Source organism: Falco punctatus (assembly GCF_963210335.1).
Source record: "Falco punctatus genome assembly, chromosome: 9".
In the NCBI taxonomy this organism is placed as follows: domain Eukaryota; kingdom Metazoa; phylum Chordata; class Aves; order Falconiformes; family Falconidae; genus Falco; species Falco punctatus.
The window spans coordinates 45655397-45677392 of NC_137589.1; the positions used below are offsets into that span (position 1 = coordinate 45655397).

General features: G+C 46.5%; 1 protein-coding gene across 4 annotated transcripts; it reads left to right on the plus strand.

The window, feature by feature from the left end:
- The first annotated feature begins 379 nt into the window (after positions 1–379).
- Positions 380–21615, plus strand: ADAMTS13 (ADAM metallopeptidase with thrombospondin type 1 motif 13). 4 transcript variants are annotated; one of them, XM_080402958.1, is made up of 29 exons: positions 380–520; positions 832–898; positions 1730–2013; positions 2211–2352; positions 2716–2855; positions 3997–4080; positions 4166–4290; positions 5067–5213; positions 5548–5682; positions 6222–6372; positions 7027–7131; positions 7587–7738; positions 7860–7923; positions 8469–8595; positions 8819–8967; positions 10332–10452; positions 11147–11227; positions 11501–11682; positions 12126–12261; positions 13960–14089; positions 14739–14928; positions 15650–15767; positions 16082–16211; positions 17582–17786; positions 18269–18578; positions 19051–19197; positions 19657–19833; positions 20176–20360; positions 20652–21615. In XM_080402958.1, the coding sequence occupies exons 1-29, from the start codon at positions 446–448 to the stop codon at positions 20808–20810; spliced, it is 4218 nt and encodes a 1405-aa protein (XP_080259084.1). In that variant the 5' UTR covers positions 380–445; the 3' UTR covers positions 20811–21615. The 4 variants fall into 4 exon arrangements, with proteins under 4 accessions (XP_080259084.1, XP_080259086.1, XP_080259085.1 ...); XM_080402960.1 differs by having other exon boundaries at positions 15653–15767; XM_080402959.1 differs by having other exon boundaries at positions 2719–2855.
- Positions 21616–21996: the final 381 nt, after the last annotated feature.

Below are 21996 nucleotides of genomic sequence, written 5' to 3' on the forward strand. Positions count from 1 at the left end.
GGGGAGGGCCTAGCAGCTGCCGTGGGTTGACCTGGCAGCCGCCGTGGGTTGATTTGGCAGCTGCCGTGGGTTGACCTGGCAGCTGCCGTGGCGAGGCGTGGGCCCTGCCCAGGCTCAGGTGGAGCAGCAGCGAGCCCCTTTCCCCCCGCCAGTCGCCTCTCGTGTGTTTGGCCGCTAAGGCTGGCGCAAAACTCGTTATTGCCGCGCTCTTTGGCTGAAGTCAAGTTGCAAACATTGCGCAAAGCCTCTCTCCCTCCAGCTGTCCGGGTGAAACCTGGGCTGCAGCTGCCCCCCCGCCTGCCCCCCTCCGCAGAGGGTCAGCTCCCCTGTTTGTTTAAACCCTGCGCTCGTCCCTTCCGCTCCACGTGATGCCTTGGGCCAAACATCGTCTGAATCACCCCCGGGCCGGCGCTGAGGCCGTGGCGCTGGTCGCGGCTCCTCCAGCATGCTCGTCAGCTTGGCGATCCGGGCGCTCATGATGCTCCCCTTGGGCTCCTGCTGGCCGTCACCGTCCCGAGAGGTGAGTCTGACCTCTCGGAAACGCAGTTTCCAGGAAGGCTTGTTTTATTTCTAGGAAAAAAACCAGAAGAGACAACACAACATGTTCTAAGCCCAAATCCAGCCAAACTCACTAATCAAGAAGATAAAGCTATTTCCTCCGGGTGCTGTTGTGCAGCCCGTGCTTAGCGCAGAACAAAGCCGTGAGAACTTGGCGCTGGTACTTGTTGAGTTGTTCGCTGGCGTTCCTTCCAGGTTAGGTTCAGTTAAGCGATAGTCTTGTATCCATTTGTTTTCCTTAAAAAAAATGTAAAGCTATTCTTATTCTTGCAGAAATTTCTCAGCGCTTTGGATGCAGAAGATGTTTTCTCTTATTTTGGAACCAGCTCAGTGTCTGATGGTATGCAGAGCTCCTTCCTTCTTGATTTTAGAACACATCTGTCAGTTTATTTCTAACCCTGTACGTTTGATAACACTAAGAACACTTATTAACAAACCCTGATCTGACAAGCATTTAGCATTTCTGAGTCACGTTAGTGAGGCAATCCACGTTTCAGTGTGAAAGCTGTTGAAGAACTTGGTCAGTATTTAAAATCTGCTGGAGGAGATAGGGTAAATCTTTTCACACCTTTCTGTTGGGGTCCTTACTCCCTGTACTGGTATTTTTCTATGAGATTAACAGATCCAGATCTTCTGAGTGGGAAGCTTAAACTAAAAATAATTTTAAATGCACTTGTTAATTTTTTAAACATAAATACATGGAGACGCTAGTGTTCCGGGTCCGGATTGATGATAGTTTGAAATAAAGATGTGTTTTGAACTCTCAAATCCTTAAAGGAAGGGTATTGTCTGCTTGTGAGTTCACCTAGTGCTCATCCCAGTGTCTCTGTCTGTATTACGATAATTCTCACTTGGTAATACTTAGTATCTAAGGAAGTAAAATTGTCTCAGCCTTTGTTAAAATGAACTGTTCTTCTTATCTGCAGCGAAAGTGCCGAAAAATGAGGAGCCAGTTTCAGAGCTGTTGTCTGTTCCCAATTAGGTTATCCTCAACTTGGGATATGTGAAAGCATAGTTGTTCTTTGTCTGTTGACACAATGACCCCAAAAGGCCACAGCTGTCATTTGGAGAGTATTTTTTCCTAGGAAGATAGATCATTAATTTTGTTTTCTGTGTATCAGTGTTTCTCATAACTGTTTGCTTTGTTCTGGTCTTGTTTCATTTCTTTCAGTACCTGAGTTTGTCCTTGCCGAGCCAACTTGCCCTTGTAGAGAAGAACAGATTGGGCTGACGTCCTGCCGCATTCAGCATTGCTCTGTTGAGGCCTGGGGAGAGCTCTATGCCTTCGAATTTCTAGAGGATCATGCCCTCCTTTCCTCTTCCTTTGTGAGCAATCAAGTGGTGAACTCTTCCTTTAGCTTACTGAAGCGATTCTCAGGCAACTGCTTTGCAGGTGGAAATCCACTGCGGCCTCCTGGGGCTGTATGTAGAGTGACCTACTGTGAAGGGCAGCTGGTGAGTATGCACTGAACTTGTTCTTACAAGCTCTTACAGCCTTTGTAGCTTTGCAGCTTGATGCGCCAAACGTGTGAACCATCCATTTAATAAATCTGAGCATCACAAAGGAGAAACAAGAAGGGTATGGCACACAGTTCTCCACTGGTAGCATATGTCTTTGGAATAACTCAGAGGTGGAATTTCATCTCCTTTAGCAAGGAGTCGTCACTGCAGATGAGGAAAAGATTCATATCAGGCCTGTCAGAAAAAAAGATGTGGCTCTGCTGAAAGACCTCGGCTTTTCCAGACCTCACATTCTCTTCAGAAGTGCCACAAGAGAGGCAAATACAGCAAGAGGTAATGTACGTGGAGAGGAAGCCCTGCTGGTTCACCTGGGAAAAGCTGTGGGGTTGCTTGCATGAGCTCAGAGGAAAAATTTGTGTCTTCAAATAATTGAGTATACTTGAATATGTTTCTTACCTCACTGAGGTGTAACTACTGTGTTTTCCTTTAGGTATTTGTTATTTTGATAGCATGAGTGCATTATTAAGGATGCTGGCAGGTGACAGAAACCAGCAGAAGTGGGAAACCTGAGCAAGCAACTGGAGGAGGGGTCTTCCAGCTGGGTTATTCTAGTCTTTCAGGAAGAGGGAGTGGACCTGTAGGACCTTTTGTGTTGTCTGCCATTTTAAACTTGCTGTGTCCTTTTGTGCTGTTCAGCAGGGCAGTTTCCTTCTCGCCTGCAGAAGAGGGCTGAGGGAGCTGTCAAACATCTGGAGCTGATGGTCATAGCCGGTCCAGATGTTTACTTGTACCACAAAGAGGACACGGAGCGATATATTCTTGCCAACCTGAACATTGTGAGTAGCTGTTTGGATTGCTGTCCCGGTGTGAGAGCTCACAGTGTCACAGGCTGTGACACAGGCAGATGGACCTCTGAGTGCACTTCCAGAGGTGGTTGTGGTTACCTGTGCCTAGTAGAGAGCACTGCTCATGTGCCAGGTGTCCCTCTCTGCTTCCCTTGGCACTGCATGGCAAACTTTCCCTTCTACACGGAGCTGCGTGAGTAAAAGTGGATGTCAGAAGCTTTGGGGCTGTAGCTTTAAAACCCACATAGAAAATGTAGCTTTTCATTTCATTACTAACGTTGTAAGTCAGGTACAGTAACAAGTATTTTATCACCAGAGCCTTGATCCAGTCCCTGCTGCTTTCAGTGAGATTGAACCACATCCACTGAATTAATCTTGCATTTTGCATTTCAGCATTCTATTTCTATTACAGGATTTATCTAAATGCCTTCCTTTGCTATTATTAAGAATTTTTTAATGCGTTTTCTGTGTGTGCGCGTATTGCAAAGAAACCCTCTAGCATTTAGGGAGACCTTACAGCAACCTTTCAGTACTTAAAGGGGGCTTGTAAGAAAGATGGGGACAAACTTTTTAGTAGGGCTTGTAGTGAAAGGACAAGGGATGATGGTTTTAAAATAAAAAAGGGTAGGTTTATATTAGATATTAGGAAGAAATTCTTCACTGTGGGGGTGGTGGGGCACTGGAACAGGCTGCCCAGAGCAGCTGGGGATGCCCCATCCCTGGAAGTGCTCCAGGCCAGGTTGGACGGGGCTTGGGGCAACCTGGGATAGTGGGAAAGGTGTCCATGCCCGTGGTAGGGGGATGGAACTGGGTGATCTTTAAGGACCCTTCTAACCCAAACTGTTTTGTGATTCCATGATTCACTCTTCTGTCCTATGAAACTTGTTTTCCATGCAGATTATTCTCTCTGCTTCAGAGTATCTGACAAATCTAACCACAGTTCTTATCTGTTGACAGATTTATTTACATCTGTAATGCATACTTTAATTTTGTACTTCCCCGTGATTTTATGGTTACCCCTTACGGTTACCAGGTGTGTTACCTTTGTAGTGCATGCAGCCCTGTTACTGGGAACAGGTAGTGGGAGTCACCCAAGTGCCTTCTTTATTGAATCCTTTCATTCTCTTAACAGGGAGCAGAGCTGCTGAGAGATGCCTCGCTGGGTGCTCATTTCAGGGTTCATCTTATGCAAATGCTTGTTTTGAGAGAACCAGAGGTAAGCAAGGAGGACTATGTTCAAGTGCTGTCCAAGGGGTTGCTAAAAGGTGTGTGAAATGTGCGAACATGTGTCTTCACTCTAGGCTGAGGTGAACATCACAACCAATATCACCTCCTCGCTGATCAGTGTTTGTGAGTGGAGCAAGAAGGTCAACCCCCAGAATGACTCTGACCCCCAGCATGCTGACATTGTCCTCTACGTCACCAGGTACTACAGCTCCCCTGCCCTGGGAGAGGACTGGAAACAGACTGGTGTCCAGCTGTTACAGTGCTTTGTACTGAGTCTTCCAGCAGCTGGGCATCACAGAGTCTTTGAAAGTGGGTTTGTTCTCCTGGTCTTAGTGTCATGCACTTGGACAGAGGGGCTGTTGCTTCAGTTTCTGAAGGAACTGGAATATTCCCCAAGCACTGACCAGCCAGACTTGAGCCAGACATTATGTGCTTCCAGAGCAGCACAGCCAAACCCACTGCAGCTTTTTGTGGGCAGAGAAGTCAAACAGTAACTGGAAGTGAAAACCCACTGGTGCTTTCCATGGAAGATTTCTAATACTACTCTGACTCAGACATTTTGTGGGACTTTCAGGCTCCTTGTTGTAAATTGCCTTGGCTAAATTTGTCAAAGCCAAGCTTTTCTTTAGTGCAATGGCTTTGTTTCGGTGCTCTTTCTTCAAAGAGATTGTGATACTTCTCTGTCTTTTGCAAATAGGTTTAGGTCATTTTATTCGGTTCTGCTTACCTGGGGACATCAGGATTTTTTAATGTAGAGTCACCACAGATTTTGAGCAGTGGGCACTTGTGGGGCCCTACTGCTACTGTCTTGCCCCCAGGGAGTTCCATGCATCAAAATAAATGTTAGGTGGCTGGCAAAGTTAGATCAGGAAAGTGCAAATAAATTCAGTTGAATGTCTAGACCTGTCTAGACCTGACTTTATTAGCTGCAATGGTTCTTTGCTATTTCCTCTGTATCTGTCTCCTTTACTTTAGGTTTGACCTGGAGTTACCTGATGGGAACAAGGAGCTACGTGGAGTGACTCAATTAGGTGGAGTTTGCTCCTCCTTCTGGAGCTGTGTTATTACCCAGGACACTGGCTTTGACCTTGGAGTCACCATAGCCCATGAGATTGGGCACAGGTCAGTAGGAAAGCCCCACAGTATCTCAATATGTTTTATTTGTATGTATGTGAAAACATTCCCCAGTTTTAAGGGATTTTGAAGAAGGAAAAGGATCTCTTGGTATAACAGGGGGTTTCCTATAGATTATTCAAAACTTTTGGAAAGAGTTCTTTGCATGTCTTGCATTCCTGCATGCTCTGACAATTATAAGCTGCAAAGAGGAGAGGAGACCTTTTGTGACAACAGTAGAAGGAAAGGCTGCAGAGGGAGCTCAGCCCTTGCTTAGAGAAGAGAGGCTCTGAGGGAACTCAGCTGCTGGGTTTCTTCTCAGGCACTGCTGCTTCTGTTACAGTCTGGGGATCCCCCACGATGGTGAGGGGAATCAGTGCAGCAGCAGTGGTTACATCATGGGTTCAGCAGGAAACCACAACAGCATCGACCTCACCTGGTCGCAGTGCAGCCGAGAAGAGTTCCTGGCCTTTGTCAGGTAAGGGGATGGTTGAGTTCCATGTGCCCCCTGGGCTGGGAGCTTAGGAGAGAGCAGAAGAAGCCAAGGAACAAAATAAAATAAAATTCTCAGTAGGTGAGGAACTGAAAAGCTTAGGGGTTTGTTATTTCTTAGCACTTGTGTCTGTTGCTGAGCTTGAACCCAGTTTTTGCTTCAAGGGATTGGAAATTACTTTGGTTAGTGACTAATGCCTGGCCTGTGTTGGACTTCTCAGACACTAGCTCAGCCTGGAAATTTTAGTTAAAATGTCAGAGCATCTAGGTTTAAAGAAGCATTGTGGGCTGTGAGCTGGCTGAGGGAAGCACAGGAATGGGCTTCTGTTATAGCTTCAGCAGGAGGGAACTGTGAGCATCTCCAGGCAGCTGCTGCGACTAAATCCATCACAGCCCACAGTAAGCATGTGTTGTCTGGGAAAGCAGCAGCCAACTCCCAGAATGAAACTCCGTACAAGTTTGCAAACATGTCGTTGTCCTTACTGCCTGCAGCTGGGAAAGTGATATTTCTTATGTTTCTATCAGCACAGGCCAAACAAACTGCTTAAATGACCTGCCGGACATGGACGGCAGCATCCCTGGATGGAAGCCTGGCTTGTACTATGGAGCAGATGAGCAATGTAAAATAGCCTTCGGGAGCATTGCCACAGCATGCACCTTTGCTGACAGCAATGTTGTAGGTAGAAAGTTTGTCTGTCTTACTAGGGGCAGCAGAGAAATGTTCTGGAGCCAAGGTTCAGGAAAAGGGAGCTGGGGACTTTTTTATTAGGAAGGGATGAAAGGTGCTTTCTTGCTACAGATTTCTTGGCAAAGAACAAACCTTCAAAGGCTTTTAAAATGCTTCCCTTCTCTCTGTCACCACATAAGGCTCCTTTAAGGTTTGCAGAGTACCCAGAGCCCTCTGTCCAAACAGGAGCGTGGTGGTGCTGGTGGCACTGATGGTGGGTGCACTTACTCAGGGTCCTGGCTTAGGGAGCTCTTGTTCATTGGATTCCTTCAGCTCCCCCACCGTTGCTCAGTCCCCCTGCCTGGGAAATGCAGCATGGCTAATAGCTGCCACCTGGACATGTTTTGTTAATGAGGAAGCACTAAGGTGGGTGAAACTTTAATTGCTTCAGTTAATCATCTTCATAGCATTACAGCTGGAAGTGATGGCCTTTTGACATGCCCACAGCTTTTGCCCCATAGCAGGAGCAATGAAGGCACTTGCTGGCGTTGTTGGGTAGCTGTGGGGAAACCAAAGGTCCATTTAAATGGAGCAGCTCTGGGGACTGCTGTGTTGATGAGCCTAAGTGATTCCCTGAACTCCCTGATTTTCTTGTCGCATCAGGACATCTGTGAAGTTCTCTCATGCCATGTACAACCAGCAGACAAATCCAGCTGTACTCGGCTTCTTGTTCCCCTCTTGGATGGCACTGAGTGTGGAATCAATAAGGTAAGGAGGCTGCTGCCCCTGGTGTGGGTGCTATGGAACTCTTAGCAAGACATTGGTGGTGGCTGGAAGGTACGTGGCACTCACTGTCCCTTGGCCAGGGAGCTAATGCCAGATGCTCCAGTCATAAACTGGTACCAGCTGCTCTTGGTGTTTCCACCTTGTCCTGTCTCTGGAGTTGCTTTGCAGTTCTATAGGCTGGCATCTGACCTCTCTTCCAAGCCTTTGCTTTCTACTTGAAATGCTCTGTCAGCTCTTCGTTTTAACCCTGTCCTTGTGTTGGAGCACAATTAGGAATAGGACTCTTCTAGCCTCTTGTGGGAAGGCGTCTCATTCAGCTTGGGCTTCTCTCATAGTCTGGCCTGCCAAAAGGTGGGGTCTTGTGCTGTGCTTGTAGATCCCAGCCCTGCTGGGTTCACTGTGGTGCTGCTGCCCATTTTGTGTATTCTTGGCCTTAGTGGTGCTCCAAGGGACAGTGCAGCTCTCTGGAAGAACTGAATCCCATGGCTGTAGTCCATGGGCAGTGGTCTGGCTGGAGCCCCTTCTCCCCCTGCTCCCGCAGCTGTGGAGGTGGGGTTGTGTTAAGGCAGCGGTTCTGCAACAACCCCAGGTAAGCGGTGGGGGGCTGGGGGTTTCGCAGTGCCCCTGGGCTCATTCAGGGCCATGGGCTCAGAGTCCTGCTCTTTGCCTGGGACAAACGTGCCCCTGTTGAGGAATTCTGTCATTTCCAGGCCTGCTTTTGGTGGGCAGGAGTGCCGTGGTGCCAGCGTTCAAGCAGAGATGTGCAATACTCAGGTAATGGAGCTCATCACATCTTCTGAGCTTTTTTCTTAATGCTGTTTAACCCTTTGAGACCTGTATGCTTTGGGACTGTATGTCTCACAGCTGACTGCTCTGGGAAGGAGGACTAAAGGTCTGGAATACAGCCTTCATCTGTCTCGCAACAGGAGAGGTGTTTGTTCCACTGTGTCTGAAGGCAGCAGTATTATTTAATAGCGCTGTTCACGTGTAATGAAGTATTTTCTTTATGCCCTCATAGCAGGGCAGATGCTGAGAAAACAGTGGCTCACTTAATGATAGTTTTCTTCAGAGGGACATTCTTGTATTGTGCCTGTTTTCCTTATCCGTTTGTTTTGTATAAATAACAAAGATAATCAGCTTCCAAACGCAATTCTCTGCATGTCCCGCAGCCTCCCTTGAAAGTGATTTTCTTTATTTGGAGTTGTTTTGGTGCTTCATTTCACAGCCGCTGCTTTCCGCCTGTAATTATCGGGTAAGATGCTTCCTGGGAGCCTGTGCTCAGTCCCTTCGTTACCCACACAGCTCTCTCTGGGTTGTAGGACTGTTTGATGACCCAGCAGGACTTTATGGCTGAACAATGTGCAGCAACAAATTTAAAGCCACTGTATCTCACTGTAGAAGCACCATCCTTTTATACCTGGACTTCTGCTGTTGGCTTTGCCAAAGGTAAGGAAAAACCGGGAAACTGTGGTTTCTTTGTGAAAGGGAGTGCTCCTGGATCTGTCTGTACTTTGAAGTCAAAAGGCCGTTTCACTGATTGTTTTGGCTTTCACATGAAACCTGGATACCCTCTCTGCCAGATCCTTTTGACTTCTTCCCGTTGCTTGATGGTCAGCCACGTGTTTTTCTGAAAGAGTAACTCCTTTCTTCTTCTGCCTGCCTCCTGCAGGGGACATGCTATGCAAGCATATGTGCAGGGCCATTGAAAACCAGTTCATGGTAAGCCGCGAAGACAGTTTCGTAGATGGAACCAGATGTGAGCAGGATGACTCGGAGCGCCATGGGGCTTTCAATCTGTGTGTAATGGGAAGCTGTAGAGTAAGTGCCTGGGGGATCCAGGTGAAATTCTGACACGTAATCTGCACCAAAGGAGTTGTTTTAGTAGGATCAGGGGGAAAAAAAAAAGGTATCTTAAATGACAGAGCAAGCTCTTCTTAAAAGAGGGTTTTGTTCCTAGCTTATTGGATGGAGTCCAACAAATCTACTGTTCTGTCTGTACATCTAGTGCCAATGCCCTCTAGATAATATATTCAGTTAATTATGCCGTTAAGTATGTAAGGCTGTTCATCCCTAATCCAAGAAGCAATTGGTTTATGTGTTGGTTGAACAGACATCGTTAGCTGTTCAGTTTGCATGGTATAAATAGCCCTATAAAATGCTGACTCTGTTGGAGAAAAGTTACATATTTTGAACATACAGAGTCTGTAGCAAAATCAAGAGTAAAACCTGGGAATCAGAGCTCGGCAAATTGATTGTCGCAGTATCACTTATCAAAACTGAAGTATAACTTTTGTTGTTGTTGTTGTTCTGGATTGGATGTGAGAAAGGCATTTTTTCATGATGAACTTGAATATAACTCCCCCGCACTGTCTGCATTTCAGTAACTGCTCAGTGCTGACTGGGTTGTATGTTTTCTGTTGTTTCTTTACATTCCCAGATTACACTCTTAAAATTCTATGTTTTTCTCATTAGCCTTGTCTTCACCATGCGTTGTAATGCCTTTCCCCCTAATGAACAGCAGAGGGTGTAGACATAACTGCTCTGATTTCTGCTCTTCCATTGGCACCGATTACGTATCTTATGGCAGCATCCAAAGCCTGGGATCTGTGCCTCTAGCATAAATTCAGCAGTTGCACATGTTTTGCTGTTAAGCCTGCTGAGATCCTCCTGCACCTTTGTGTAAATTGGTCTCGTTCGTGGGAATGAGCATAGAATCTATTTTCTGAGCTCCATGGGATCGAAGGCCAGGCCGAAGGATGTGAGCTAGGTTTGAGTTTGGGGTTTGGGGACCTAAAGATTCCTTTAGAACGTGCCATTCGTGTTTACTGTTCTCCTGGGCTTTACCAGGTTGCGCCCCCCTGCTCCCCCGGAAGAATTCATAGAAGAGAGGGAGTGCAGAGCCTTTGTTTTAGGAGAAACTTTTCTGGGCTGCTTCTTATGGGAAAGAAAATGTCCCACAATTAATGAAACTTGTGCTCTCAGCTAAGACTTTGCAACCCCTGGCATTGCATACTGCTGTATAGTGGTAGGTCTAGGTGCAAATGCATCTTTGTCTGTGTTGTCTTCTTAAAGTCACATGACAAATGAAAAAGGCCGTTTCAGGGATTCAGGCAATGTCACTTTCATTCGCTTCTTTTATTCTCAGAATAGGCAAGTCTTGACAGACTCTCCCCTTTGCTCAGGCATTCGGGTGTGATGGCCAGATGCACTCCAAGAAGGTAATGGACTCTTGCAAGGTCTGTGGGGGCGATAATACCACTTGCACTGAAGTGAGTGGGTCTTACACTGAAGGAAAAGCTAAAGGTTTGTAGTCCCCGCACTCAGGCTCAGTGTTACGTTGCTGTATTTGCATGGTGCATATTGGTATGCATATTCAGTGCTCATAATATTCTGTATGTGGCTTCTTGTTTCTGCTTGATTTTATTTTATGGAGGATATGGCAACGGAGTTTGGGTAGTTAACAGAGAAGACGGCTAAGATGTGTAGCAGGGAGGTAGCTGTTGTGTAGTCAGAGTGGTCATAGTTCTCTGGACATGGATCAGCAATGTAGCCATTTGGGAAGTCCAGTAAGTTACTGGGAGCTGGGGTCTATGTCAGATGCTTTCTGAGATGTTAAACATCCATTTGGGAACTGATCTGTCTCTTGCAGTATCACATACAGATATTAGCAGAGAACATAAAAAGAAGGAAAGAAAGATGAGAATGGGATGCAGAATTCAGTTTTGTTTGCTGTATTCACCATCGCTATGTCCGAGCCAAGCTGACAACACTAAGGGCAGTGTGAATTTAGCCTGCTGGCCATCACTGTTGTAACCTGGTATTTTTTACCTCAGCTAGATAACCCTTGTCTACAATTAAGCTTTGTTGCTGCCTGTAAGGCTTATCCTCTAATGGATAGCGTGCTAGTAGGGTGAAGAGAGGTTGATCTGTAATCCCCAGCCTTTTTAACAGCAGTACAGTAGTGGAAGGTGACCATATCTTCTTTCCATCCTTCCAGAGTACGTCACATTTCTGTCCTTGCCTTATAACACCACCTTGGTCCACGTTACCAATCGGAGACCACTCTTCACACACTTGGGTGAGTTGAATGAAAAGGAGAGGAGGGACTACAGGCAGGGCTAAAACAAGGCTGTAAAACCAAGAAAATGGAATTTGGGAGGAAATTTCCTGATGATGCAATTTGTTTGTGGGATGCTCTTCAGTGGGAAGTGGTAGAAACCATGCTCTTTAGGATGGCCAACTTGGATCAAACTGGTTTGTAGCAAATGGGCAGTCTGTAGCTGCCAACACCAGGTGGCCCTGGTGACCACATCATATCTCTTAACCTCACTTGATACTTCTGCTGCTCTAGCTGTGAAGGTTAAAGGAGAGTATGTGGTTGCTGGAAAAGGGAAAATTTCACTGAACGTCACCTATCCATCGGTTCTGGAAGACAACCAGATCAAATACAAAGTGTTTCTCACCAAGGACAACCTGCCAAGCCTGGAGGAAGTCCATGTGGATGGACCAACACAAGAAGAAATTGAAATACAGGTGAAATAAAATAGCAGAGTTGGAAAGGAGCCAGTCAGAGCTGGCCACGCTGAGTTTGTGTGGCTCTGCTGCAGTGCAGAACCCAGGTGCAGTAGGCTTTGTGTCCAAGGCCAGTGGAGATGGTGTCCACTAAGAGTGGTGGTGTTGCTGTTTTTGGGAAAGGCTGAGGGCTGGCTGCCCGCAGGCTTTCTGCAGCTCTGGGGGATGGTTGTGTGGGGAAAAGCGTACTGCGTTAAACTTTTTGCTTGGCTTAATCTGTTTTCAGTGCCCTGTGCACAGAATTCCCAGGGCGAGTACTCTGACTGCATCTGGCAAGAATTGAGGGTCATGCCATCGAGGCTCAGGACTGGGTGGGAAGAAGGGAGACTAGCTTCTCTTATCTCCGTTCTAAGGAATGAGCCTGAGCTGATTTGTGCATTGACCACAACTTTTTCCTTCACCAGGTCTATCGAAGGTATGGAAAAGAATATGGCAACGTCACCAACCCAGACATCGCCTTCAGCTACTTTGTCCCCAGAGAGAATCTGACGTACGTGTGGGTTCCTCAGCAGGGGCCGTGCTCAGTGACCTGTGGGGAAGGTGAGGCAGCCCTACTCAGTCTTTACTTCTTGAAGACATCTGGGCAGGCTTCTCATTTGTCAGGCTGGTAGTCACCCAGATCTTGACTCTGTGGGCTCTCCTGGGCTGACTGAAAGAAACAGGACATCAGCGATACTTGGTTAGAACTTACTAAACAACTGAACTGAGTTTAAAAGCAAATTGCTGAACGTGAGCTGCAGTTGCCAGTGTTAAACTGAATCAGAGTGGCACATCTTCTGAACTAAATTAGCAAATCAGCAAATGAACTGAATCATCACAATGATAGTGAAAACATTCCATTGTGAAGAGGATCTTTAAAGAGGTTTTAACCAAACTTTTGGTTTTAAGACTAAATAATTTTCTCAGATTTTTCAAAGTTATTGAAGACTGTAATTTGAAGTTGGCTAAACATCAAAAGTCTGAGACCGAAGTGGTATCTAGTGTCTAACTAAAGCCTCAGAGCTAATCATGAAACTTCCTTCTTAGAATTCTATTCCTGTGCCATGGCTAATCCTTTCTGTCTCCCTGAAGAAATCATAATGCAGATTGTAACAGATCACTGTGGTAGACGGTCTGACATCTTGTTTACCAGGTAATACAGATGACACTGGCAAGCCTCTGAAGACTTTTATGACAAGGATTTAGAAAATTCATTCATGAATACTTATGGAAGTCTGGTTATGTCTGGAGAGCTTTTCTCCAGCACGTTCCCCAGGTGAACTGATGGCTGAAACCCTGAAGTAAAGAACTCAAAATGCTCTAGGGCCTCCCAGCTAATGCAGTTACAAACAAAAAAAATGAGAAAGCTGGGACTTAACTGACAGTTGAGAATCCAAGCTGAAATTGCATCTTGAGAGCTGAAAGTGATGCTCAGGCCCTCCTTGCCAATAGACGTTATTTGAAAACAAAGAGGGTAGTGAAAAGCTAACATTGCTGAGTGTTTCTTGACATTTGCTTCTCAGAATTGTGCTTTTTGAGGTTCAGGAATGCCTGTCACTGTGGGTAGCTCATTCATTGCGATGAAGGCTCTTTACAGCTTTGCTTGTAACTTTTTTGAGTTTGGAATTTCACCTGCTTTACCTGTTAGGTTCGATATTGTTAAAGATCTTCTTTATAGCTGTAGTTGATGAATATTTCATTTCTTGCATGCCACAGGCGCTGCAAGTCTGCAGTTCCTCTTCCAGTACCTCTAGTCTAGTTTTGGTTATTAATGATCACTCTGAGGACATTGGCATGGTGCTGTCAGGGTACACAGGCTGTGTGATGATGTTACGTGATTAGTTCTACAGTGTCATTTAAAAATGGCTGACTGCTAGAGCTTATTTTCAGCAACCTGTCCCTCATCAGTCAGGCACCAAGATCGTTAGGAGTAATTTGGACCAAATTATGATGGATAACCGTGTTCTTGCAAATGGCCAGTTTAGAGCAATCTTTCTATTTTGGCAGTGGTTTATCCATCAAACTTCTCATATTCTGGGGTGTTCATCTTGGAAAGTCACTTTAAAACCCTTGAGGAAAAGTTTTATGAGAAATAAGGGGTTTGTGTGTTTATAGAATGTCTGTATTCCCAAATTTGGTATTTTCTTACACCGATGATGTGAGTAAAGCAAAATTACTGCATCTTCCTAGCATGATAGAGGTGAACTGTTCACTTTGTTGATCACTTCCTTTCCTTTTCCTTTTCCTTTTGCATCCCAGGGACACGACCAGTGGATCATGTGTGCTTTGACCAGACAAAGAATGAAATAATAGAGGATCAGTGGTGTCTGGAGCGCCCGCAGCCCCTTTCAGAGCAGAAGCCCTGTGCCATGGAGCCATGCCTGTACAGGTTGGTGTTTCTGGAAGCTCAGCTGAATTCTTGCTTTGCTTGCTTCTTTTCTGCCAGCTAACCCAGTCTCTGCAGCCTCATTTGCATTGTGCAAGGTGAAAAAAAAACAAAACCAGGAGAGGTGTGAAGTAGTTTTTTCCTAATTATAACAGTGTAGCAGATCCCAAACCATCTTTCATTCTTGGTCCCATAAGGTAATTGAAATATCAGCTGAATGAATGGGAGACAGTCCTTACAGCAGCCTGCTAAATGAAAATAGTTTGGGGGCACGGCCAGAAGAAGATGTCTGCTTACATCCTTTCCAAGATTGTGCCAACAAAGATTTGGTCTTACTCTAGAGAGACCCTTGTGTTAATTAGACTAGAAAGCGGACCAAGAGCCAAGCCTGCCCAGACATAGGTCTTATAGACATTTTAGTGTTTAATAAAACTCTTTACACTGTGAAGTATAGCTCTTTAGCTTAGGTGCTTTTAGTTCTAGAAAGCTGTCAGTGCAAGGACTTAAATTTCCAGCAGTTGTCCTCTCAATCACATCCAGACAAGGCTCTTGGAATAGCGAAGCTGAGTCCTCTGTATGACCTATTTCTGTAATCGGTGGTGTGACCATTCTGCAGATGAGAAATAGGGTGATACAATTACTTCCCATTTAGGTGGAAGATGTCTCAGATAGGCGAATGCTCTGCTGTCTGTGGAACTGGAGTTGCCCAGCAGAATCTGACCTGTGTTCAGTTTCGTGATGGATCGGAGTCTGTTGTGGATGACAGCTTGTGCCCAGCAGAAGAGAAACCCCTCTCCATTGTGCCCTGTGTGGTCAATGTCTGCCCTTTAGGCTGGGACAAAGTGAGTTTACTGGCTTGGCTTGTTTCAGGAGTCTCACTGGGAGCTTTGCACTTGTGGTCTGTGGGAGGCTACCTGTTAAGGAGAACCACATTACTACTGGAGTCTGGGAGGGTGGTTGACACCAAGGGTGCCTGCCCAGTTAAAGGTTCATCCTGTCACTTCAGACAGCCCTGTCCCCTCTTAGTTTATGCTGCTGGGTTCATCAGTTCATAGCGGTGGTTTGTTTAGGGCAGCTGTTGACTTGTGTTCTTTCTTCATTTCTCCTTGCAGACTCCAAAAAAAAACAGAAACAGAAATAACCCCTGGTCCACTAGGAAATACCTCACTGGCAAACAGAGAGGTTCTGACATGGTAGGGAGGATTGCTAGCAGGGAAGAGGGCTTCTCAGCACAGGATCACCAGTCCAAATCCATACTGGGGACCCACAGCCAGGTTTACATTTACAGATGGGGAAGATACTGGTTTATGCTTTTTTCAGTCTCGGGTATCTCTTTTCAGGTAATGTGAATTAGAATGGGTCTTGGCTGTTGGATTTCCTTAACTATTCCCGATACTTAAATGTTCTGCAAAAATGGAGAGAGTGCTTAAATGTACCTCCTTCTTCAGTGACAGCAAATATGTTGTAGGCTTGATCTGGAGGTATCCCCCAGCTTCCCTAGCTTGGGACTGGTGTGGAAAGCAGATGTCAGTGTCAGTCTGGGTCTTTTTGCTCTGTTCTGAGGAGGAAGATGCACAATTACTTCAGACTTCAGAGTCACTTGGGCATATCCAACTGGAAAATCGGACTGTGTATGTCTGGAGCCCTCTGGCTGGCGAGTGTTCCGTCTCCTGTGGTAGAGGTGAGATCTTTCAGTGCTGTAGGGAACTATTGGCTGTAGGTGTGAGCTTGGTGCCTAGGAACCTCAGGGACCTGGTCTTTTCCCCTCTACAGTTCTAAGTGCATGTGTAGCTCTGATCACAATTTTTTTGAGTCTGTCTGAGGTGGGGAATAGTTTAGAGGGTTGGCTGGCTGCTGCTGTGCTTCAGAGTTGGTGGGATGACTGCAATAAGTGTGCCTGGGGCTTGGTTTGTACACACAGATGCGACTGACACTGCTTGGCTTATTTGCCACTCTTGCATGCATGCCATGCAGTAAGATCGCTTCCCTTTCTAGGTAAGACTCAGGTGCAGTATGTATGTGTGGCTTTTGACACCAAAGAGGAAACCCAAGAAGAAAACTGTCATCCAGTGCCAAAGCCAGAGAGCAGGATGGAAGTCTGCGACCTCCGTCCCTGCCCACCAAGGTAAAGCACTTACCAAGAGACATCAAGCCAGTGAAGGGTCTTTCCTTCCTCTCTCTAGTTCCAGGGACATGGCAAAGTAAGGGCCAGGCTACTCGGAGGATGTTATCTTCCTCTCCCCTGCTTTGAAGGCACAGCCAGCTGCAAAACCAGCAGCACTGGCCCATACTCAGCAAACTGGGAGTCATTCCTGGGCTGGTATGTTCTCAGGCAGAACTAGGTGAAGTCTTTGGAGTTTGAGTCCAGGGGAAAACTGAAAACCTCTTGATCCCTCGTTATGCTGGGGAAGTAGGAACAAATCCATAATTGCAAAAGGTGGTGACATGTTTGCCAGCTGTACAGTTTCACATAGCATCAAGGAAAGTAGCTAGAATTAAATGCTCTAAGAATCTGGAATAGCTGCTCTGCGAACTGAAGGAAATTGGTTGCACCTTCCTTAGGATTTATAGTATTGCCGACTGCACGCGGTGGGGTGAGTGCTGATCCCTTCAAACATGAGCCAGTGTGTGTGTGTGCATTAACGGAATTCCAGTTGTACTTCCATAGACTGGTTGGATTTAAAATCCAGTGAAGAAGGGTGACAGATGGCTGCATTATTCCCAGGTGGCGTTACAATATGGGCTCATGCAGTGTAAGCTGTGGAGGAGAGGTGACGCACAAATTCCTCTGCTGTGCAAGGGAGGCTGGGGAGAAGGCAGAAGCGATTGTGGCAGTGTGATGGGTTGCCTCACCCAGAGGAGCGGGAGCCGTGTAATTTGGAGTTGTGCCCTCTGAGGTCGAGATAGTGGTATGGGTCACAAGAGCAAGCACTGGGGAAGAGCAGTTGTTCATGAACATGTATGGTGTCGTCTAGGATATGGCTCAGGGTTGATAAATAGAGAAGAGCTTACCCTGCCCTATTTGCTGTGGGACTGGAAAGCCACCGGCATCTGAATCTTTTTTACGTTCTGCAGGATGCCACTCCCAGGATGAAATACGCTGGGTCTGTTTCTGATCTGACTGTTCAGAGTGATGTGTGTTTGGAGGCAGATAAAGATTGTTTTTGCAGTTAAGCCTGCGTATGTCACCCTGGGGAAGACTGTAATGGACACAGAGTAAGGCTCAACGCGTACTTCAAGTCTGTGGGCTTGCAAAATGTGGATGCCCTCTGCTTGGGTCCAGCTCCAAAGCTGTTCCAGGCTGCCCAGCCTTGTTTCAAAGGCTGCCTTCTTAGTGCTGTAGGCAGCAAAGCGTGCGAGGCAGAGGGGTGAAGAAAGCTGCTGGGAAGCAGAAGGGAAGGATGAGGGAGTTGCAGCGCATTTTCTACAGCGAGAGACAGAGGAGGGTGGGGATTCATTACTGACTTAATTTTTCTCCTCCACATCCTCTGTCAGATGGAAGGTAACCCCAGCTGGCCCCTGTTCCTCTAGCTGTGGCCCTGGCTTAGCTGTTCAGCTGGTCACCTGTGTGCAGATTCACCACGGCAAGGAGGTTTTGCTGGAGGAGCGTTTGTGTCCTGTGGCAGAGAAGCCCCTTACCCGTGTCCCCTGTGTCATCCGAATGTGCTCTTATGAATGGAGCTTCAGCGAGTGGTCAGAGGTATTTGCTTCTGTTCAGATGCAGCACTGGGTGTCCAGTGCAGTGCCATTTGCTTCCCTAAAACATATGGGGGAGAAATACTACTTCTGCCTTGTATATTTACTTTCCACAGCAATGCTAAACTGTTTTGAGGGATGTTTTCCATCTTTTCCACTGCCCTGTGTTTAGCAGCTATAGGTCTGCTTCCCACCTTTCTCAGCTAAGGTTTTGCCAGCAGATTAAAAATGGCCCTTGGCGTGTTTTCTTCTGAAATGTGGGTCTTTTCGGATTTTTTAGGAAGTGGTTCTGCAATTCAAAGATATAGTTTGGAAAATCCACTTGGAGGTGGGCTGTCTTATTGCTGGTGGAACTAGAGCACTGAAAGGGCAAGTGGTAGAACAGCATCAGTGAACAAAAGATTGTGTCTGAGCCAGTAAATGTATTTATTTCTAAATACCAACTGAAACACACGTATAAAGGCTTGTGGGTTTCTTCCTCTGCAGTGTTCAACTTCGTGTGGGAATGGCATTCAGACACGGCAGGATTTCTGCCTCAACCCGCTAACCCGTAAGCAGGTGAACCCCATCTTCTGCAGGCACTTCCCCAAGGCCATTGTGGTACGTGGCTGCTCCGCGGGGCCCTGTCCTGAGCAGGTGGTGGGGACCGGGTCCCGTGGCGCAGAGCTGCAGGCAGGGACACCAGCCGTGCCTCCGATGACAGCTGCAGCCACCAAAGAGGCAGTTTCCAAGGACCTGGATCTTCCTCCATCTGCTGCGCCAGCTGTGCCTCGGGAAGGGACAGAGACCGGTGGAGGTGAGGAGGACACTACCAAAAAGTAGAGAGAGGTGCTTGCTGCGTGCAGCTGGGTTGTGGTGACCCTACTGCCGTACAGGGACAGCAGCGTGAGGGAATATTTCTGATGAGGAGGGACAACATGCTGTTCCTTCCAGCATGCCATGAGATGCCCATATTGTCTGAGCTGGGAACAATAACTCCCTTCCCTGGGCTTCCCAAAGCTCTTCTGACTTGGCTCCTTGGGACAGCAGCGAGCTCCTATGCTTTACCCAGGAGGTGTGTGCTGTGTGTCCGTTGTGCCGCAAAGGGAACAGGGGCTGTCTTTCAGCAGCTGTCGTTCCTTCTGGATGCATTATCCACAGTGTTAGTGTGTTATCAGCCTTGTTCTCACATCAGAGCCAAAACACAGCACTGTGCTAACTACTAAGAAGAAAGTTAACTCCACCCCAGCCGAAACCAGGACACTATCTCATCTGTCTCTGCTGTACAGATGTCTGTGGAAAGCTCTTTCTTAACGCCACTGGGGTCATCAACATGATGGGTGTAGAGAGCAGCGACTGCACGGTGGCCATCGGACGTCCCCTCAGGGAGGAGGTGACCGTCAGCATCCTGGCGAGCTCCCTCAACTGCAGCGCAGGTACTGCCCGCGGTGTGCGGGGGGCTGGCCTGGCCCTGGGAGATCTGCTCCCCTGTGCCTTCGGTGCCCTGAAAGGTTCTTGCTGCCTTGGAGACTGTGTAAAATCTGAAACCGTCTTACAAATTTTTCTGTCCCACCACGTTGTTGCTCGATGGGACTAAACGCACCTGATGCCTTTCCTCCCCCTACGTAATGGTTTCTTGCCTGTTTTGTTGATAGATATGAGGTGAAAGACCTCATGGGGTTAAAGAAGCTGCTTGTACAAACCCTTCCTGTAACATACCCTCTAGATGCTGGAATCAGTACAGTTAGATTAGTTAACTGGACTGTTTTCATGACAGATTTTGATAAGATAAGGACAAAATGCAGAAATTACTTGATTCCAGACTCGTATAAGATAGGTTGCAGCCTTTTACTTAAAGTAAATGTGTTTCTAGTCCCTGTGCTTGTCCATTCCAGGTGAGGTAGTGCTGTTTTCTGGGCGAATGATGTGGCGGACAGGCTGCAGGAATCTCCCTTTGTCACTGATAAATTCCAGAACGAATACGCTGATTGTGAAACAGCGTGTTTTGCTGCCAGGAAACGGGGTCATCCTTCAGTACAACAGCAGAACTGCAACTAAAAAATATTACCAAGGTACCTTACTGACAGCTTTGCTGTTCCTTTAGATCGTCACCCATGACAAGGCCCACAGAGTTCCACGGATCATGGTTGCCTATGGAAATCTATGGAAGTCTTGCTTCGTTTTTAGCAGCTAGTAAGCCCCTTCTTGAGGAGTGTTAAAGTTATTATTACTTCTGGACTACCCCTCCGTTTTAAAGGCAAGCCCCTGCAGGTGTTTGCGGATGCTTGGAGGTTCCCCAGATGAAAATCCTTAGAGAAACTTTTCTGCCTGTGTTTAATTTAACTTATTTCTTCTTGGAGATGCTGGACACTTCTCTAAATCATTTTCTTTCCTGCTCCCTTTCCCCGTCTCAGACTGTGACAAGCAGCTGTTTGGTCCCCAAGGTGAAATAGTGAATCCTGTGCAACTGCCTGGCGGAAGGCGAGCAGTAGTGTGTCGGACCTTCATCACTGTGGCTCCTCAGCATCGCATAGCTATCCGAGCCCTATACATTGACCTAGACAATGAGAGCAACAAAACGCATTTTAATTACATCCTGGTGAGTCAGAAACCTAAAGGGGCCGATTTGCATGTGAATGGACACATCTCCTTGTTAGAGATTTCCATCTAGATGCAAAGTTCAATCACAAATCCTAGAGTGTCAGGCTCTGATCTCTGTTAATGTAAACATAGAGGGGAATGAGCACTGCTGCTGGCTGATATATTTCTTCTAACCTTTGTATAGGGCAGCTTTTCCCCCATAGGTGACCAAATCACAAGTCCCCAGTATTTTGTGGGTATTTCAGTTGTAGGTTGCTATGATGCAATGGTTTGCTCTTTCTTTATGCAGGTCCGTGATGTAAGCACCATGAAGACGATGGTGTTCCATGGGAAACATCAGTTCTTCTGGGAATCGACAGGAAGCCAAGCTGAAATTGAATTCCATGAAAATGTTAATGATCACCGGACCAGTTTCTGGGCTGAATATCATGCTATCGAGCCTAAATAAAAGGGGCCAGGGCCACTGCACTGAGAAAGGCCAATTAGTCACTGCTGCCTGTTCACTGCTCGAGGCCACATGAGTCATTTAATCTTTTTGCAGCTGCTTCACCATCAGTGGAGTACGAACAATAATATCTACTCATTCCTTTGGGATCTCGGTTAACATTTATAAAGGTGATGCGAAAGACCTGTAACTACCAAATATTTAGCAAATAGTCCTCATATGGATTCTCTGTCTGTATTGATTGGTATTAATGCAGTTCACGTGTCTGCAGTTAGTGGCTTGGACACTGAAGACTCAGGGTCCTGCTTCTGTAATACACCGTGGCCTTTTAGGATAATCATTTAATTTCTCAGTGGCTCAGTGTCCCGGTACAAACCTCTGTATATCACAAGTAGCTACAATTATGGTTTAGCCATTAAGTTCACTATGTAAATGCCCCTTAAAGCTGAGGTCCCTTGAAATCCCGGAATGTTCTAAAGAAGACAAAGATGTGTAGGGGGACAAACAGCTAGCGCAAGAAGACTAGAGACGTGTGAGGGCAAGAGTGTTTCTTTGCCCAGGAGGGTAGTGCAACGCCAGGACAGGTCACTCTGAAAGCTTGAATGTTTTCAGGCGTTGGCTAGACTGGGGCACTGCTGACCTGGTCAAGCCCTGGTGAACAGCTAGCTGGCTTTATCTGGGAGGACTAAAAAGCATCCGGAGGTCCTTCCCCAGCCACCCCTCCTGTGGTTCTACTAGTATATATCTGACAGATACCAGTACTTCTTTTCTATGGGAAAATAAAAGAATTCTGTTTCTTAACAACGGATTTGGTGCCAAGACATATTTACTCAGATAAGAACGGTAGCTGCGCTATTAATCTGCTTGTATTTTCTTCTCACAGGCACTGTGAAATGAGAGATTGAGGCTGCATGATATAAGTTGTAGCAGGAAGAGGCATTTTAAAACAGTGACAAATATTGACTCAAGTTTGATTTAAATACCTTTTTTTGGGGTTGTTTTTATTTACTATCTTGAACATTGGACCATGCTTTGGTCCAAATCTGTCATCTTCCTCAAAATCACAATATACCACTTAAGGGGTCTTTTCTGCACCTGGAGTCTGGCTGGACGCATCTGCCCTTGCTCTTTACTCTGGATGCAATAAATGGTTCTGTCTGGGCAGTGTTAACCCTGCTTCTGCTTTCTT